General features: G+C 35.2%; 5 protein-coding genes and 1 long non-coding RNA gene across 7 annotated transcripts; 5 read left to right on the plus strand and 1 right to left on the minus strand.

The window, feature by feature from the left end:
• Positions 1-314: 314 nt before the first annotated feature.
• LOC132911588 (odorant receptor Or2-like) lies at positions 315-3,529 on the plus strand. Its single transcript, XM_060968290.1, has 4 exons — positions 315-1,161; positions 1,339-1,813; positions 2,128-2,358; positions 2,455-3,529. Exons 1-4 carry the CDS (start codon positions 1,024-1,026, stop codon positions 2,793-2,795), a joined length of 1,185 nt encoding a protein of 394 aa, XP_060824273.1. The 5' UTR covers positions 315-1,023; the 3' UTR covers positions 2,796-3,529.
• Positions 3,530-3,785: 256 nt separating this feature from the next.
• On the plus strand, positions 3,786-6,841 carry LOC132911579 (odorant receptor 65a-like). Its single transcript, XM_060968278.1, has 4 exons — positions 3,786-4,530; positions 4,860-5,334; positions 6,076-6,306; positions 6,408-6,841. The coding sequence occupies exons 1-4, from the start codon at positions 4,393-4,395 to the stop codon at positions 6,746-6,748; spliced, it is 1,185 nt and encodes a 394-aa protein (XP_060824261.1). The 5' UTR covers positions 3,786-4,392; the 3' UTR covers positions 6,749-6,841.
• Positions 6,842-9,598: 2,757 nt separating this feature from the next.
• Positions 9,599-12,940, plus strand: LOC132911580 (putative odorant receptor 85d). The gene is made up of 4 exons (XM_060968279.1): positions 9,599-10,758; positions 11,241-11,715; positions 12,192-12,422; positions 12,524-12,940. Exons 1-4 carry the CDS (start codon positions 10,621-10,623, stop codon positions 12,862-12,864), a joined length of 1,185 nt encoding a protein of 394 aa, XP_060824262.1. The 5' UTR covers positions 9,599-10,620; the 3' UTR covers positions 12,865-12,940.
• Positions 12,941-13,084: 144 nt separating this feature from the next.
• LOC132911581 (dihydroorotate dehydrogenase (quinone)) lies at positions 13,085-14,738 on the plus strand. The gene is made up of 2 exons (XM_060968280.1): positions 13,085-13,673; positions 13,743-14,738. Exons 1-2 carry the CDS (start codon positions 13,322-13,324, stop codon positions 14,564-14,566), a joined length of 1,176 nt encoding a protein of 391 aa, XP_060824263.1. The 5' UTR covers positions 13,085-13,321; the 3' UTR covers positions 14,567-14,738.
• A 26-nt stretch (positions 14,739-14,764) lies between these two features.
• On the minus strand, positions 14,765-18,548 carry LOC132911585 (uncharacterized). Its single transcript, XM_060968286.1, has 3 exons — positions 18,340-18,548; positions 16,187-16,371; positions 14,765-15,466 (listed from the first exon to the last, which is right to left on the minus strand). Exons 1-3 carry the CDS (start codon positions 18,467-18,469, stop codon positions 15,395-15,397), a joined length of 387 nt encoding a protein of 128 aa, XP_060824269.1. The 5' UTR covers positions 18,470-18,548; the 3' UTR covers positions 14,765-15,394.
• On the plus strand, positions 16,323-18,167 carry LOC132911591 (uncharacterized). Of its 2 annotated transcripts, XR_009659041.1 has the most exons (4): positions 16,323-16,425; positions 17,233-17,526; positions 17,727-17,965; positions 18,045-18,167. It is a non-coding gene; the product is annotated as an uncharacterized LOC132911591 (long non-coding RNA). The 2 variants fall into 2 exon arrangements; XR_009659040.1 differs by having other exon boundaries at positions 17,727-18,161.
• Positions 18,549-18,850: the final 302 nt, after the last annotated feature.

Raw genomic sequence — 18,850 nt, forward strand, 5'->3', positions numbered from 1 at the left:
CTGTACCTTTACATCTTTACCTTTACGACTCTGTTGAACCTCGATCCGGAGAAATCGTGTAAGCTGTCTGAATCTACTCTGGTATTAGCCTTGAGGACACTTAGCAAGATACTCACAATGAATCGTGGCAACTTGTCATACCACGTGACAGAAGGGAAATCCTTCTCGATGAATATGTTCACTTTCAAAGAAATACGATATACACTGGACCTCTTATTTGTCCGTTTTGAAAGTAACACGAGGCACATAGAGACCATTTGTTCGCGAGTGCTATGTACTCCTTTCGCTATCCGCAGCGCATTGCTAATGTAGCAAAGGCAATATTACTGTAATTTGATGAGGAAGAGCGAAATTTCCTCTAATGTACAACTTAAACTTCCATAAACATACCTACGTACGAAGCATGCTATAATCTATTAAACATAAGTGCGCAATGGTTTGGACCATTGTATGCGAATAAATAAGAAATTTTCCAAAGTGCAGTTTCGAGAACGCCCATCACGACCGCACCATTTGCTGCGAAAATAATCGATTGCAATTTAGACGATTCGGTTCTTCCACTTTTCTTATAAGAAAGGGTAGCTTGTTACTATAAGAAAATGATCTTTGTTCTTTACATTTGCTTACATAACGTTGAAACTCTAGTTTCCGATGAAAGATGAATATCCTACGGAAACACAGATCAATTTTCGAAGCGAATGTATAGTGTAACAACTTACTATGGAAGTTGAATATTCTTTGAAAACACGGACTAATTTGCAACACGAATGGCGCTGGACTGCAGAAACCGCGTATTAGTTATTAATCGTGTAGAAGCATGATAATAATGTATTTATCGACGATGTAAGCTCCCACAGGAATTTTCTTGAAAATGTGCTTACTGTACGGTAGATAATTGAGCGATTATGGTGGAATAAAAGAAAAGCCGAAAAATAGAAATACAATTCGTAAGCATAAAGAAGAAAGGAAAGGGTATGTATTCACGATTGCGTGGAATTATTTGTCGATCTTCATCTTGTGAGGATGAAGGCGACGTCGAGTAAAGATTTCGCTTACGCGATGACTCCGTTCAAGATCCTATCGTGGCCTGTTGGTACCTGGCCTCTTCAACACTATGATATCTTTTCCGCCATACGTGCCATAATCACGATTTTTCTTTTGGTATGAAACTCATATCATTTTGTTTGGAAGTTAACGTGTATGTATACTGAGAAATAAAAATTGAGTGGACAAATAAGTGAAACTAGTACTAGTGATATATATTTAAATTTTATTTATTATACACCGGCATGCAAAATGCTGAAATTGACGTGTTTAAAAATTCTTATTCTTTTATAGCTAGTAATGATAATGATCGTGCAATCAGAGATGTATTTAGACAGTAGCGACCCTGAGAAGAATCTAGACGCTGTGGTAATACTAACTTGCGGCTATTTGGCAGTGTCAAAGGTCCTGCAGTTTCGTATTCACCCTGCTGGACTTATAGCAAATTTTACCTCGGCGGTTAAGGATTATAACAAATTGAATGACCAAGAAAAACGAGTGATAGTACGAAGACACGCTTACATGGGCAGAGTGGCAGGTATCAGTGGGGTACTTTTCGCATATTTCAGCGCAACTCTCTTCACGACTCTGCCGATGCTGGCTGCAGAAGAAATGAATGATATAGTTAACGTAACGGAAGAAAATATTCCGGAATATCCTATACCTTCCGACAAAGTAGTGGCACTTGTAAAAATACCGGAAAATTTATACTTCATTGTTTTTATCGTAGAGTACTTGATGTTGCTATTAACGAGCAATGGAAATCTAGGTAATGAATCATCGTGTCATACAAATTACTCGTTGTCAAAAGCCATGCTAATCAATTTCACAATTTAAAAAGTGAAATTGAATGATAAATAGGAACATCATTTGTTGCATATATTTTGAAATTACAATGCACAGCCTTATTCTCTGTTAGTAAAATATTGAATAATATATTGAATTATATTGAATAATTATTCATTTTGAACTATGAAGGCATGCAACTTCATACCCTCTGGAATTCATCAGTTTGGCTTCTGAGACGCTAAAATACTATTAATGCTCAAAAATCTAATTTATTTATTTTTAAATATGAATTAGGAAACGATTCCTTGTTTTTCGGTATCACTTTTCACCTGTGCGGTCAAGTAGAAATTTTGAAACTTGATTTCAAAAGACTAAGAAACGAAAACGAAAGAACAAAGGAACATTTCAGTGTATTAACCAAGCGGCATGTTTACTTACTGAACCTAGCCAAAATGCTGGACGAGACGATCAGCTCTATCTTGGCTGTGCAATTATTCACGAGTTGTGTACTTATTTGTACAAGCGGTGAACATTCTCATATCACTTAATAAAATGACATTAAATGACATAAATTTATCTAAATACAATGAACGTGTTGGAATGATTTATACCTGTTTTCAGGACTACAGTTCATTATCGCTCTGAGTGTTGGAAACATTGTCATGACGATAAAAACGTTTTTAGTACTGAGCACTCTATTAGTGCAATTATTTGCATACAGCTACGTGGGCGATTATTTAAAGCGTCAAATGGAAGGCATCGGCGACTCGATATATACCTGTAGTTGGTACGATATACCAAATAGTGTGGCAAAAGATATTATTTATGTTATTATGAGAACTCAAGAACCAGTTTACCTGAAGGCTGGAAAATTTTTTATTGTTAATATGGAAACGTACATGAGTATTATGAAAACTTCTATGTCGTACCTATCAGTTCTACGGGTAATGATAAGTACTTGAGGCCTTGTATAATATAGAAATGGAGGAGGTATATTTATCTAATAAAGCTCAACAAGATATGTAATATTGTACTTTTGATGACTAAATATTTATTACAAATACTCAGAATCAAATTGATCGAATGTGCCTAATCGATGGTCTCAGTAGTCTGTTGTAGTCAATAATTCGTGAAATGACCGAAAACATTTGAAATACATGTATATGTATATCATTATTACATTGGCACTTGTAGCTTCAAAACTCAATCGCTTTGGCAAATGAAGGGCTTCGTAACCGATAAGTGTAAGTCAGCCTTTCGTTTCTACTTACGCGTTATTGAATCTTTCAGTCGACGGAAGACTTTAATTCATTTAAGACTTTAAAAAATGAAAACTCTCAAAAACACACTGGTATAGATCAATAAAATTAATATGAAAAATCGAAAATTTGTTGCTTGTTCTATTAAAGGATAAAATGAAAACTTTCTCTGAATTGTATGAAATAAAATTCATATAAAAGCGGGCTCAGATGCAATTGATCTATTAGCTTGATCACCAAACCAAGTTTCGTGTTCCTGAGCTGCCTGGGTACCAGAGACAACATCGGTGCAGTGAAAAACGCAGTTCTGATGGTGAAGTGACTCACAGAGCTGTACCTCTGGGTCTACTCAGATAAATCGCACTGCTATCAATCTCGATGACATGTAGCAGACGACCTGAAACTAATAACGAACAGCAAAAGTTGATCGTACCACGCAACAGCATTTGAAAAACATATTCGCTTCCAAAGAAACACTGACGATACCAACCTTTTACTTGTCCGGTTTGAAAGTAACGCGGGACACGTGAAAACCATTTGATCGCGAGTGCTATATATTCCTTTCGCGACCCTCGATATATCCCGCGTGTAACAAAAGCGGCATTACTGTTACTCGACGAGGTACAACGAAACTCTCTTACGTACGACTCACACTCATAAACATACGTATGCACAAAGTATGCTATAATTTATTACACATGAGCATATAGTAGTTTGCATTAATGTGTACGAATATACATGGCATTTTGTAGAATACAATTTCGAAAGACACCGATCACGATCGCAACATTTGCTTGCGTTGGAAATAATCGATAGCAATTTAGACGTTTCAGTTCTTCCACTTTCAGTATAGGATAGAGTATTTTCCTGCTATAAGAAAATAGATCTTAGGTCTTTGCGCTTACTTAGATATCGTTGCAACTGATAGTTTCGATGAATATCTTCCGTATCAGATCAATTTTCAAAGCGAGCGTACAGTTTAATAACTGATTATGAAAATCGAATATTCTTTGAAAACACAATCTAATTTTTAGAGTAAATGGCGCGCGATGACAGAAACCATCATATAGAAGTATGGTAATAAAATATTTATCTAAAAAGTAACCGCTCCACTGGAATTTTCTTGGAAATGTGTAGTAGATGTAGAAACGATAACCTAGTGGACGATAGATAATTGAGCGATTACAGTTGAATAAGACATAAAACGAGAAATAAAAATACACAATTTGTTACTATGTAGGAAGAAAGAAGCGGAACGTATTCATGATTACGTGAAATTGTTTGTCTACATTTTGTGAGGATGAAGGCATCGCGCAGTGAAGATTTTGCTTACGCGATGACTCCGTTGAAGATCCTGTCGTGGCCTGTTGGTACCTGGCCTCTTCAAGATTACAATATCTTCTCTGCTACGCGAGCGATAATCGCAATTTCACTTTTGGTATAAAACTTTTCTCGTTCTGTTTCAAAGTTAACATGTATGATATATACTCGGGAACAAAAATAAGTTGTCAAATAAGTGAAACTAGCTCTATTGTTATATATTTAAATTTTACGTGTTATATATCATTATTTAATAAAATATTGAAATTGTGATTTACATTTTTGCATAAACGAGCCATAATTGGCAAAAATACGTTGATACTTATATCCACCATTTATCTACATACTTTTATCCAAACGTCTAAAAACGATGCTCTTAGAAGTCACTTTTAGTTAATTTCACAATTTTGTTATTGCAGCACATAAAAAAATCTCGTCCTTTTTTAGCTATTAATGTTAACTATCCTGCATATTGAAATGTATTTGGATAGCAGCGATGCCGAGAAAAATCTAGACGGTCTAGCATTAATTACTTGCGGTATTTTGACGCTATCAAAGGTCATCAGTTTTCATATTTGGCCGGGTGGCCTTATCTCGAATTTTACTTCGGCGGTTAAGGATTATGACGAACTGAAAGATCAAGATAAACGAGTGATAGTGCGAAGACACGCTTACATGGCCAGAGTGGCGTGTGCCAGTGTGATATCTTTCGCGTATTTCACCTCGACCATTATGATGACTCTGCCTATGCTGGTTAGGGAAGAAGAGGAAGATATTGTTAACGTGACAGAAGAAAGTACACCAGGCTACCCTATACCTTCCGAGTATGTAATGGCAATTATACAATTGCCCGACAGTTTGTATTTCATTGTTTTTATCATCGAGTACTTGATGCTGATATTCCTGAGTACTGGAAATCTAGGTAATGAACCATCTTGTCATACGAATCAGTCGCTATCAGAAGCCATGCTAATCAACTCCATAAATTGAGATGTAGAAATGAATGATAAGTACGAGCATAATTTGTCGAAAGGTAATTTACAATTACAATTCCTTTGCATATGGCCATAGAAAAAGAAAGTATTGGACGATAATTTCGACGGACACATGATCTGAAATAAGTAATTTTTCCATAAGTGATTGTGTGATAAAAATAGAATGATCAACCTCATTTTCTGATGAAAATGTTGATGGTATACGATGTCTTTTTTTATTTATATCGATCCGTTATAATAACCTCTTAAAACTTGATGTATGAACTTTATGCCACTTCACTCATACATATAGACATGGCACATTAGAGCAAATCAAGGTATACTGTGAACAAATTTTACTATTGGACTTGTACCTCGTGTGCACGTAGTTTGTGTTTGGCATGTGATTAATATTCATTTAATGTACGTTCAAAATAGTGTTTAAAACGATCAACTACGAAAGTAGTAATATTAAAACGATAAATGAGTAACTTTAAAAATGATTGTTACACTATCCGCCCTGTAATTTTTGTAATTAAAATGTAGAACACCAACTATTCGTTTTGAGCGATGATGAAAAATGTGGAGCGGAATGGAATTGATTAGTCTGGGATCTGAATGGCCCAAATACCAATACGTGCTCATAGTAAGTCAAAACATTCATTTATTTATATTGAAATATGAATTAGGGAGCGATTCGTTGTTCTTTGGTATCGTTTTTCACCTGTGCGGTCAGGTAGAAATTCTGAAGCTTGAGTTCAATAGATTGAACAACGAGAACGAAAAAGCAATGGAACATTTCACCTCATTAACCAAGAGGCATATTTATTTGCTGAAGTTAGCCAAAATGTTGAGCGAAACGATAAGTTCTATCTTGGCTATGCAACTATTTTCGAGTTGTATACTTATTTGTACAAGCGGTGAATATTGTTACATCACTTAAGCAAATAACGCGAAGCATAATGGCATAAGTTTATTTAAATACGATTAATGTATTATGATGATTTACATCTATTTTTAGGACTTCAATTTATTATCGCTCTGAAAGTTGGAAACATCGTCATGACAATAAAGACATTTATAGTATCGAGCACGCTACTACTGCAATTATTTGCATACAGCTACGTGGGCGAATATTTAAGGCGTCAAATGGAAGCCGTCGGTAACTCGGTGTATTTCTGTAGCTGGTACAACATACCGAAATGTGTGGCAAAAGATATTATTTATATCATTATGAGAGGTCAAGATCCAGTTTTCCTAAGGGCTGGAAAATTCTTTGTTGTTAATATGGAAACATACATGAGTGTTATAAAAACTTCTATGTCGTATCTCTCAGTTCTACGGGTAATGGTAAATGCTTGAGACCTTGTATAATACAGAAATCTAGGAAGTTATGTTAATCTAATAAAGCACAATAAAATATTTAGTATTATTAAAATATTTGGTGATTCAGTATTCAATTCAAATACTCAAAATCAAATTTATGGAATGTGAGCAGTAAATCGGCCCAATAAGCTGTAGTTAATAATTCGTACAATGACCGACAGATGATACAACAGTGTCGTTTATGTATTGTATCGCCATGCGTCGAAAATGTATGAAATATATGTATACGTAAATGGACATTTAAATAGATGGTATATAAATACAGATTTAATTATGGTAATTAATGTAAGTTTGTTTGGTGACGTATTGAAATTAAATTCTGTTTGCCTGTAAAAACTGGTATGTATTATTTGTTCGCGTTCTATCTCCATATTTTTCATATGAATATAGAATTGGTTATTGAACATATTCTCAATCACAAAACACTATGTTTGGAATCTCTTGGAGTGTTAATAGATTAGAAAGGTATCACTGGTCTTGGAACGAATAATTTAGAAAAAAATTGAAATTGCTTAACTAGCCAGGATTAAGCAGAACGAGAATTTAAAAATCTTATCGCGTCTAATGATGGGACATGTTACTTATTCCATGAATTGATAGTATCTGTACAAACGGTCCGTGTTTCCAGGCGCTGCACAGCGGAAACCGTTTAATCAGCGGGTGCAGAAAGTTGAGAGACGAAATTTATATAAAGAAAAAAATGCACAGTATATTCTAATTTCGTTATGGTACAATGGCATACGGAGAGAACAACGTCCTCTGTGCGTTAAAGGCAGATATTGCAATAAATATACGTGTACATACCTACAAGCTTGAAAATACGCCGACATTTCGAATACTGCTACGCCTTGATATCTGTCGGGTCAAGTAAGCATCGATGCCACACTAACGAGAAACAATCAGATGCAGACACGCACAACACCTTTGTCCACAACAACACCCAGCAGCTTCTTCTGTTCAACTGAACGTAAACTCAAAATTTGCTGCAGCGTAGCGTCGGGAATTTGACCTCAACAGTAAACATTCCATGATGTGTTCATACCATTTGCTACAAATTTTAAATTGCAAGTTCTGAACACAGAACACCGGCGTTCCATTCACACTGGCTGATACGTGGAAAGGAAGTCCGAAAGGCCAACTGCTCGTGTCTGTCTCACGAAATCGTTACAGCTGTACACGGCGGTTATTTGTACGGTGGTTTGCTGTGCGGTTTATATTCGTAATTCTTTGGTTTGAGGCGCGTATGTAGCATGGATACGAAAGGCGGTTTGATTTCCGTACCAAGTCGGTTACAAATTCCCTTCTATGCACCGTGTTTCGCTTGACAGATGCTTGATTTACGTATAACTACGTATACACAGTGCTGCTATCGGGATCGCTTCCAGACATACAATGACGGCATCGTGGATCGCATTCAATTCTCTCGATTAGTATCCAGTGGGGATCGATGAGCACGCATCCTTACGTAGTGGGGCCCCGCTCATCACCCACTCCGTCGCCGATTCTTCAGGAGGATCACGCGAATCGGAAAGCTAACATGGTAAAAAAGCTGTTACGATTACACCATACTACCACTATTCGATGAATCTGCATATATAACTGATATTATTTTAAGCTGATGTTCCAATGCTTATGACTAGACTACGGATTTTTATCCAATTTCATGTTTCTGAGAATGTAATGAAAAGAGTAACATCTCGATTGAAAATAATTTTCCTACCAAATATTGTGAAAAACGCTACGCTATGAGCATATTGTGCATTTTTTGAAATTGCAAGTATCCTGTGCAATTTTTCACTTTCAAAAAAATCCGCAGTCTGCTTATGACTCTATACATACATAAATACATATGTATTTCAGGATAGAAATTTCGAATGTATGTATATTTTGGTATATTTGTTATGTAGAAGTACATCGTATAAGAGAAATATAAAAATTTGAAGGAAAGATTATTTTTTCGCGTAAAACGATTCCTAATTTTTTAACTGTGGTGTGCCTTACTCTGTTTAGATGTTCAAAAACTCGACAAATTCATCGGTGAACTTAAACGGTCCTTAGAATGTGAACGATTATTTTCTGACAAACTACTGCGTATTGGTAATGCAGACGATGCACACATTCGTTTACACGATAGCTCGTTGTGCTAACGATGAATTATTCTTCAGCTCAACGATGGAACTCTGTCGCAAAGTCGAGGTTCTTAATATAAATTTTACCAAGTTGGAGTTCATGGAATTCGGTCGTAAAGAAAAGCTTCGATTTGTCGAGAAATGACATTACCAGCCCGCGGTACTGGCCAATGATCTTATGCAGACCTTCAATAAGACGGCCCTGAAACAGTTGTTACTAATGAGTGCCTTGCCGATTTGCATCAAAGGTAAAAATACGTTTTTAAGTAATTTATATGCTCTTCTTACTTATATTTCTCATTTTTATTGCAATGTGAAATTTATAGGGTTATGTATGATAATTCAGTTCACTATTAACACTAGAACTGTTGACGATTAAGATACAACACTTGTACCAAGCAAATAAAATGTTAGATACACGAAAACGAACATAATTCAAAAGGCAAACTTTTATTCATATATCGTATAGGAAATTGCGAAGTTGCAAAGAGTTAAGTGAGTGTGTATTTATAGTGAGTATGAAGTGAAATTCATATAAAAATATGTTCACGTATAAACGATGTGTTACCTTGATTACCAAAGCAGATTTTGTGCTGCTTGTCTGTCTGAGCACGAGAGACAACGTCAGCAGTACATTGAAAGGCCTCATCCTGATGGTGACGTTGCTCATACGGCTGTATCTTCACCCTTACACAGGCGACACAGCCGAGACTCGATCAGGAGAGATCGCACAAACGGTCTGCAATTCGCCGTGGTATGAACCTCGAGAGGACATTTAACAAGATACTCACAACGAATCGTGGGAACTTGCCATACCACGTGACAGAAGGGAAATTCTTTTCGATGAATATGTTCTCTTACAAAGAAATACGACAGACACCAGACTTCTTATTTATCCATTTTGAAAGTAGCGCGAGACACATGAAGACCATTTGATCGGAAGTACTATGCATTCCTTTCGACATTCTCGGTGCTAGTATAGCACAGGCACTATTACTGTAATTCGATGAGGAAGAACGAAGTTTTCTTTAACCTATGACTTAAACTTTCATAAACATACTTGTGCACGAAGCTTGCTATAATTTACTACACATGAGTGTACAACGGCTCGGATCAGTATGTGTGAATAAATAAGAAATTTTCCAGAGCGCACTTTTAAGACAAACTGATTACAATCGTCCCATCGTTTGAGTTGAAAATAATCGATTGCAATTTACTCGTTTCAGTTTTTCTACTTTCCTTAGAAGAAAGGGTATCTTCTTACTATAAGAAAATAGATCTTTGTTCTTTCCGTTCCTTTACATATCGCTGGAACCCTATTCTGATATTTAGCTGTGAAAGTTGAATATTCTTTGATAATACAGTCCAATTTTCGAAACACATGATCTTCTTAAGAATTTATCATATAAGCTGGATATTATCTATAAATACAGATCAATTTTTAAAACGAATGGTGCTGTTCGACGGAAACCGTGGTGTTACCCGTACAGAAGAACAACAATAAAGTATTCATCTACGAAGTAACTCCACTTTCTGACTACAATTTTCATGGAAATGTAACAGAAGTGGTAACTTACTGGACGGTGGATAATAGAGCAATTACAATAGAATAAAAGATAAACCGAGAAATAAAAACACAATTCGTAAACATATGGAAAGAAGGAAAGGGAAGGTACTCACGATTACGTGGAGTTACTTGTCGATCTTCGTCCAGTCAGGATGAAAACGTCGACGAGTAAAGACTTCGCTTACGCGATGACTCCGTTGAAGATTGTGTCGTGGCCTGTAGGTACCTGGCCTCTTCAAGACTACAATATTTTTTCCGCTATACGTGCCACAATAGCGACTTTTTTTTTGGTATGAAACTCATACTATTATTCACAGTTAACATGTGTGTTATCCACACGAGAACAAGCATGAGTGGACAAATAGGTGAAACCAGTTCTAGGGTTATATGAACTTAAATTTTATATATCATAGTATACACATAGATTATTTAAAAAATAATTGAAATATTTTTATTTTTCCGTCTGTCGACTGACATTTCTCCAAACGTGTTAAATGAACTTTCTAAAAGATCCGCATTGATTCGCACCACTCTTTGTGCTCATTATTGTTCTTTTTCCTGATAAATAAATATTTCTATAAATTAGGATTAGATCATTTTAGAGAAATTTAGGGCAACGAAATTGTGTAAACGATAGAGAATTCAAGGATAGATTGAAATAGCCAATGCTTTCAACTTCATTGACCTTTTTATCTTACAATTTGTGCACTTAATCAATATGGTTTCCGAACAGCTGGATTTGGCGCGTTTAAAGATTGTTGTTCTTTTGTAGCTGCTAATGGTAACGGTCGTGCAATCGGAGATGTACTTAGACAACAGCGATGCCGAAAAAAATCTGGACGGTCTAGTACTTATTACCTGCGGCAGTTTGGCAGCGTCAAAGATTATACAGTTTCGTATTCGGCCTGCTGCCCTTATCTCAAATTTTACGTCCGCGGTTGAGGATTATAACGAATTGCGAGACGAAGAAAAACGAGTGATAATGCGAAAGCACGCTTATATGGCGAGAGTGGCCAGTGCCAGTGTGATATCTTTCGCGTATTTCAGCTCGATTCTTTTCATAACTGTGCCTATGCTGGCTGAAGAGGAAGAGAAAGATATAGTTAACATAACGGAAGACAGTACAACGGAGTATCCTCTACCTTCCGAAAATGTAATAGCAGTTATAAAAATGCCGGATAATTTGTATTTCATTGTTTTTATCGTCGAGTACTTGATGCTGATATTCCTGAGTACTGGAAATCTAGGTAATGAATCATCCTATTATACGAATCAGTCACTATCAGAAGCCACGCTAGTTAAATCCATAAATTGAAATGTAGCGATGAATGATAAGTAGAACATCATTTGTTAAAATGTATTTTGCCATTACAATTGTTTTGCTTTTGGCGATCAAAATCAAAAGAGAAAGCATTAGACGAAACTCGAATGATTTATAGGGGCACGTAATCTGAAATTAATACTTTCTTTCTAGGCTACTACTACGAAAGTAGTGTTTAAAACGATTAAAATGATAAACTAATAACTCTAAAAACATCTGTTACTTTCCGCCCTGTAATTTTTGTAGTTAAAATGTAGAACATCGACTATTCGTTTTGAGCGATGATATTAAAAATTTGAAGCAGAATGGAATTGATTAGTGTGGGATCTGAATGGCCCAAATACCAATAGATGCTCATAGTAGACAAAAAAATTCATTTATTTATATTGAAATATAAATTAGGGAGCGATTCGTTGTTCTTTGGTATCATTTTTCACCTGTGCGGTCAGGTAGAAATTCTGAGGCTTGAGTTCAATAGGTTGAACAACGAGAACGAAAAAGCAATGGAACATTTCATCTCATTAACCAAGAGGCACATTTACTTGCTGAAGTTAGCTAAAATGCTGAGCGAGACCATCAGCTCTATCTTGGTTGTGCAACTATTCACGAGTTGTATACTTATTTGTACAAGCGGTGAATATTGTTACATCACTTAAGCAAATAACGCGAAGCACAATGGCATAAGTTTATTTAAATTTAATTAATTTATCATGATGATTTGCATCTGTTTTTAGGACTTCAATTTATTATCGCTCTTAGCGTTGGAAACATCGTCATGACGATAAAGTCATTTATAGTGTCGAGCACGCTACTGCTGCAATTATTTGCATACAGCTACGTGGGCGAATATTTAAGGCGTCAAATGGAAGCCGTCGGTAACTCGGTGTATTTCTGTAGCTGGTACGATATACCGAAAGGTGTGGCAAAAGATATTATTTATGTCATTATGAGAGCTCAAGATCCTGTTTTCTTGAAGGCTGGAAAATTCTTCGTAGTCAATATGGAAACATATATGAGTATTATAAAAACTTCTATGTCGTATCTTTCAGTTCTTCGAGTGATGGTAACTACTTGAGATCTTGTGTAATATATATGTAATTCTACGAAGCTATATTATTATAACAAAGCACAATAAAGTGTTTAATATTATATTTTTGGTGATCCAATATTCATTTTAAATTCTTGAAATCAAATTGATCGAGTATGCGCAGTAAATCGTTTCAGTGACTTTTTATAATCAATAATTCGTGCAGTCGCCGACAGATGGTTCTGCATAGTTTATATGTCATTCTGTGATCATGTGTTGAAAACATTTGAAATATGCTTATATTTAAATATAGAATGTGGTTTAATTATTAGATGGTTTTAAATGATTATATGATTCAACGTGAGATAGCGTTACGATATCGTTTTATAATGGATTAACCGTATGTTGATTAAATGGTCAGATAGTATTAACCTCAAAAGAAGGGTTAAATGTTTTTATACAACAGGAAGGTGTATTTATGTAAAAGAATTACTTCTATTGTAAAATGTCACACCGCCTAAGTAACAAACAAAAATTAAAATCACTTTTACAAGTGACTGCTACTGCCACTATGTTTTATGGTGGCTTTTGCATTTACCAGGGCGATGAGAAGTTTTATAACAGATTTATCATGCCGCTTGCAAGGTTTGTGAATCCTGAAGTAGCACACAATACAGCAGTGAAGATCTTGAAATGGGGTCTTTTATCTGCAAAAAATACAAATGATCCAGCTTCCTTAACTGTTGATGTTTGGGGCATGAAATTTAAGAATCCGTTAGGAATGGCAGCTGGTTTTGACAAACAAGGAGAAGCAATAGAGGGTTTGCACAAAATAGGATTTAGCTTTGTAGAAATAGGTAAATACTATTCATATGTCATTAACGAATCATAATTAATCTATATTATACTGAAATTTTTATTATAAGGATCAGTTACACCAAAACCTCAGGCTGGCAACTTAAGACCAAGAGTATTCAGGTTGTCAGAAGACAATGCAGTTGTTAACCGATATGGTTTTAATAGCGAAGGTCATGAAGTGGTTTGGGAACGCTTGGAAAGACTGAAGAAGAATCAGAACTTTAATGGTATTGTTGGAGTTAATTTAGGTAAAAATAAAACATCAGACAACGCTGCACAAGATTATATAGATGGAATAAAGAAATTCGCAGACGTGGCAGATTACTTTGTAATTAACATATCTAGTCCTAATACTCCTGGATTAAGAACATTGCAGAATAAAAAAGATTTGGAAGACTTGTTAATAAAAATAAACAATGTCAGACAATCCATACAATGCAAACAACCATTGCTATTGAAGCTGGCTCCAGATTTATCTGATTCTGAGAAACAGGATATCGCGGATGTAATACTTCAACAAACATCGAGTGTGGATGGCCTAATATTGTGCAATACTACAGTTACACGAAATAATTTAGTGAGTCCTCTTAAAGAGGAAACTGGAGGGCTTAGTGGAGCTCCTTTGGCTGACATGTCCACAGCAATGATTTCGGATATGTACAAACGAACAAAAGGTACCATTCCTATTATTGGAGTTGGTGGAATATTTACTGGAGAGGATGCTTATAACAAAATCAAAGCTGGCGCTTCTTTGGTACAAGTCTATACGTCGTTTACATACCGAGGGCCACCAATTATTGGAAAAATTAAACGAGAATTGTATGACATGCTCAAAAAAGACGGCCTACAGTCTATTAAAGATGCAATTGGAAAAGATACGAATGTTAGATGAATAATTTAACTTTGTAACTTGTTACTTTTGTAATGTTAAATTAGTATATTAAAAATATGTATATTTTATGCAAACAATATTATTTTTTTAATGTTTAATTGTTACAGTTCCTATTTTGAAAATCATGTATATCCTGATACATGATATTGACAATAAAACAATGTCTATGATACACGGCATGCAATCTTTTCTCATCAATTCTTTGTGTAACATTTATTTAAGTAACTGAGTTATACAAACATTTTCATTTTAATTTATGTTTTTTGTACAATTATTTAGTACATCTATTTAAAAGCATTAAAATACGTCTGTTGTACCTGATACGTTACAACTAATATATTTTGTTTTGCGACCTGTGTTCAGGTCTTACGTATGCTATGATTAATACTCACTGGTAATGTCTTCTTTGCATGACATATTTATGATTAAAAAATGTCGAGCCACTTGGAAATAGTTTTTCATTCGAACATTTTAATATTCGTGTACTTTAAAATCGGAATAAATAATGATAAAATGATTAAATTATTATAGTAACTACGAATATTGTTCTAATATACATCTTTTTACTCACAGTTACTCCTTAAAATCAATATTTAGTACCATTGTTTCTAACGATTCGATCTAGCTTTGCCACACGATCACAATTAATATAAACATAAGTCGTGTAGCTCTAAATTAATGAAATCTATGCGAGCATAACCACTAAGCTAGAAGCAACAGAAGATCGATAAAGAATAGATCGTTGTCATGTTGATCGGTAATCCTTATACGTATTACATTTTCAGGTACACAGTTAAGATAACATACGAGATATCTCGATATTAAACGTTAATGTAGACCAAGATTTCCTCCCAGGCCCTGTTCTTTCCTCCACTGGGCTAATCGGATAGCATACCAAGCCTAGAAGAAATATTAAATCGTTAGCTATGATTTTTCTTGTCTAACAACATTATCAGAACACTATAGAGCTTCTTATATCTGAATTAATAGAGAGAAAGATGTCCAAATGATAGAACATTTTTATATTGAATTTTATTTATTAATTAATTAGAGACAAAGAAAATTATTTATCCACTTCAATATTTAAGAATTATCGTAAAAAAGCCCTGTTAGTAACAAATATTTTACATAGTTAGTTTCAAAAATAGAAAGTTTCAATATGTATCAAAATACTCGTATAAGGAGTTCTACTCTATTTTCTCTTTTCTTTTCTTTTTCTGTTTGATTTTAATGTTGCTTCAATATCAAAGATTATTAAACCTATTACTAGGAGATCACGGATTTTTATATAAATATATGCATGTATGAACACAATTAAATAAATAAAAATTAAATAGAAATTCTTTTTACTTATTAAAGATTATAGTAAGTTTCCTCCTATAGGTATATCTTATATTTTTGCATATTATATGCATTTTGCACATTTTGGCATCTTCAAATTTTCCATAAATACGTAAAAATCCGCAGTCTAGTCATTAGCAACGTCGTATAATTGTTCGTTTATATATCACAATTTTTGGTACAGTTTGCATATGAATAGAAATTATGTGAGATTTATCAAGTTTTCCTCTGAATATCTATTGTATTTCTTTTTTAGAAAGAATAAAGAACTATAAGAACCTCAACGTCGGATTCTGAGAGTCCAGTTTCGGCTGCCAAAAGGACGATATCCGCCGCATGAGGTGCCCTGGGCCATCTATTGAATTGTTCTTGGAGGACAGCTTCTTGATCCGCTGTCAGACGGATCACTCGAGCATCGGATGCTCTGCTGGGATATTGTGGCGAAGCTGATCTTAACATCTTGCCTGTAAAGAAAAAATGTCGTCCATTCGCAAACGTTTAAACACAAGGCTGTCGAGGTAAGGCTGCTAAGAGAAAAATTGTAACAATTATCACGATAAAAGACGCGTGAATCAGCGCGACGCATCGTGAATATATTGTAGGTCTTGAATATTCCCTTTTATGGTGAAGAGAACACACGCACTGATACGCCTTAAACTGTTAATCAAATAAAATAATTTCATCCGTGTTTTAATGAATCTGTATAAATATTCTCAGTTCTTTCGTTAACTGACCTTTCAATTAATAATATGCTACATAAATTTGTTCCTTAGTTTAAAAGAGAACCGACCATTGGGTAAATCGATTTTCGTTACATAACTGCGTCTCGCATTATCACTAATTCGCAAGTTATATTACGAAGGCGTGGTAATCGTAACAGTTGTATAATAACACTGGTATTACATAAACGTGCGTCTGTTGTTTTGTATCTGTCACGCTATTATGGTGCAAGAACACGCGAATCGCTTAACGCGCATTAATTCCATATTAGACTGTTTCAACAAGGCGACCTTTAAGCAGAAACTACTATAATAAACGCTAGAACCAGAGTGGTGAAAATGACCAATTTCTGGCATTTCCTATATTATTTCTAATTATTACATCTACGAAATTTGGTAATACATTTTTATATCTCTAAGATTTGAAATTGATTCGCCAGAAATTTAAACGCTTCTGCTTAAAGAATAGCACGATTTACGGGTTAAAAAAAAGTAACGACGCTTAAAAAGATAGAAAATTCACAAATAAAAGAACTACATACATATGTATTATGTCCAAGAACTTGACCAACTGGTGTGACAAGTTAATTCTTTTTTGGTTAACAGACTAAAAGGCTTAAAAAGTCGATGGAACAACATAGTCTCTGGCTAAATTCAGAGAAATCTTGTTACCACGAGATTTAACAGCTGCGAAGTCCACGTGTTGGGGAGCAAAACGAGCAACGAGAATAGCGTGACATTGACCCAACGTCAGGGACTCCCTGCTTTTGGATACATTTCAAAACCAGATTACATAGGAACGAGAATAACTACTGTTTCTTCTTTAACGATGTTTTAATCGCTTTTGTTATATCTTTCCTGGTAATATTCCTTCTGGGAGACCTCGCAAATTCTTTGATGGTAATGTTCAATGCAAGCGAGCTATTTTTTACGCGCGTATCGTAGTATTAGCGAATAGAGGGTAACGCAAATGTAGCGAACAAAATAACGCTCGTCGGTAAATATGTGACAATCGTGTAGATATACGTAAATAAATATATCTATATGTAATATACAAAAACATTATTCAACCGCAATTTTAATCATCTGCTGTTTAATAGGTCGCACAAACTTTACCCACGTCCATCTAAGTACGAAAGACGCTTCGAAGAAATGTGATATTTGACTGCACAAGAATCGCTGTGAAACTAATCAATATTAATTGATTGTCGAAAATCCCAAACAATTTTACGTCGACGATAAATAAGAAGGAAGTAATAAAGGAAACATCTCTTAAGATTCTTAAATGACATAAATTATCTTCAACCAATCCATACGCAGCGAGGCAACAGTCTACGCGGTAATTGACATCTGTTACATATAATATACCCATTATAGCAATGTAAATATTATACGTATCTATGATTACCCAATTGCAGGCTACTCTAATATAGTATTTGACAAGCGTATGTAATACAACTGTATACTGTGACAGTCGCTGATAAGTATGTAATTCATCTATTTTGGAAATATACTTAAAAAAGGCAGAACCTCGGTATTACAGAAATTACAATGTGCATTCTTTGTAATTTTGCACTTTCCAGTTTCCTACGATTGCATAAAAATTCGCAATCTACTAGTAACTCTCAGAAGTGGCTGCGATTATAAATAAATAAGATAAAATGAAAAAAAGAAGAACTCGTTTACATTGGACCAAAATGTTTGACCACTTACTGGGCTCACTGAATCTCACTCTGTGCGTCGATTTCTTAGCATCGTCGTGGTCCGGATAAACCGTGTGTTTTTCGCACAAATAGCACTTCCTTTCGTAAAAGTAAGATTGAAGCGACTTAGGTACGCTCATTTCCGCGAATGGATGTCGTCCTAACCGATAGAAGATCAAACGTTCCTGCGCACGGTTCACGCGCGACTGATTTCTACCTCCTTTTGTCGCAACTGATTTTGCTCGCCTAGCAATATAAAAATGTTAATCAATGCGTACACGTAGGAAAGGAATAGCCTTGATAGGATGCACGAACCTAACGGAAGCCTCAACAAAGTTCCTTGCCAAAATATTTAATTATACGATTATACGATGCTTCCGGTTTTGGTTCTGAATCACTGGTCCATTAAGCTGTAAAGCATTTGGCCGCTTGTCCGCGCCATGTAATTGATAAAACATCTCGTTATTCTATATTTAAATCGCCACTTTGCTACGGTAGCACAACAACAGCTCAAAATAGAT

This window comes from Bombus pascuorum, chromosome 11, assembly GCF_905332965.1.
Source record: "Bombus pascuorum chromosome 11, iyBomPasc1.1, whole genome shotgun sequence".
Taxonomy (NCBI): Eukaryota; Metazoa; Arthropoda; class Insecta; order Hymenoptera; family Apidae; genus Bombus; species Bombus pascuorum.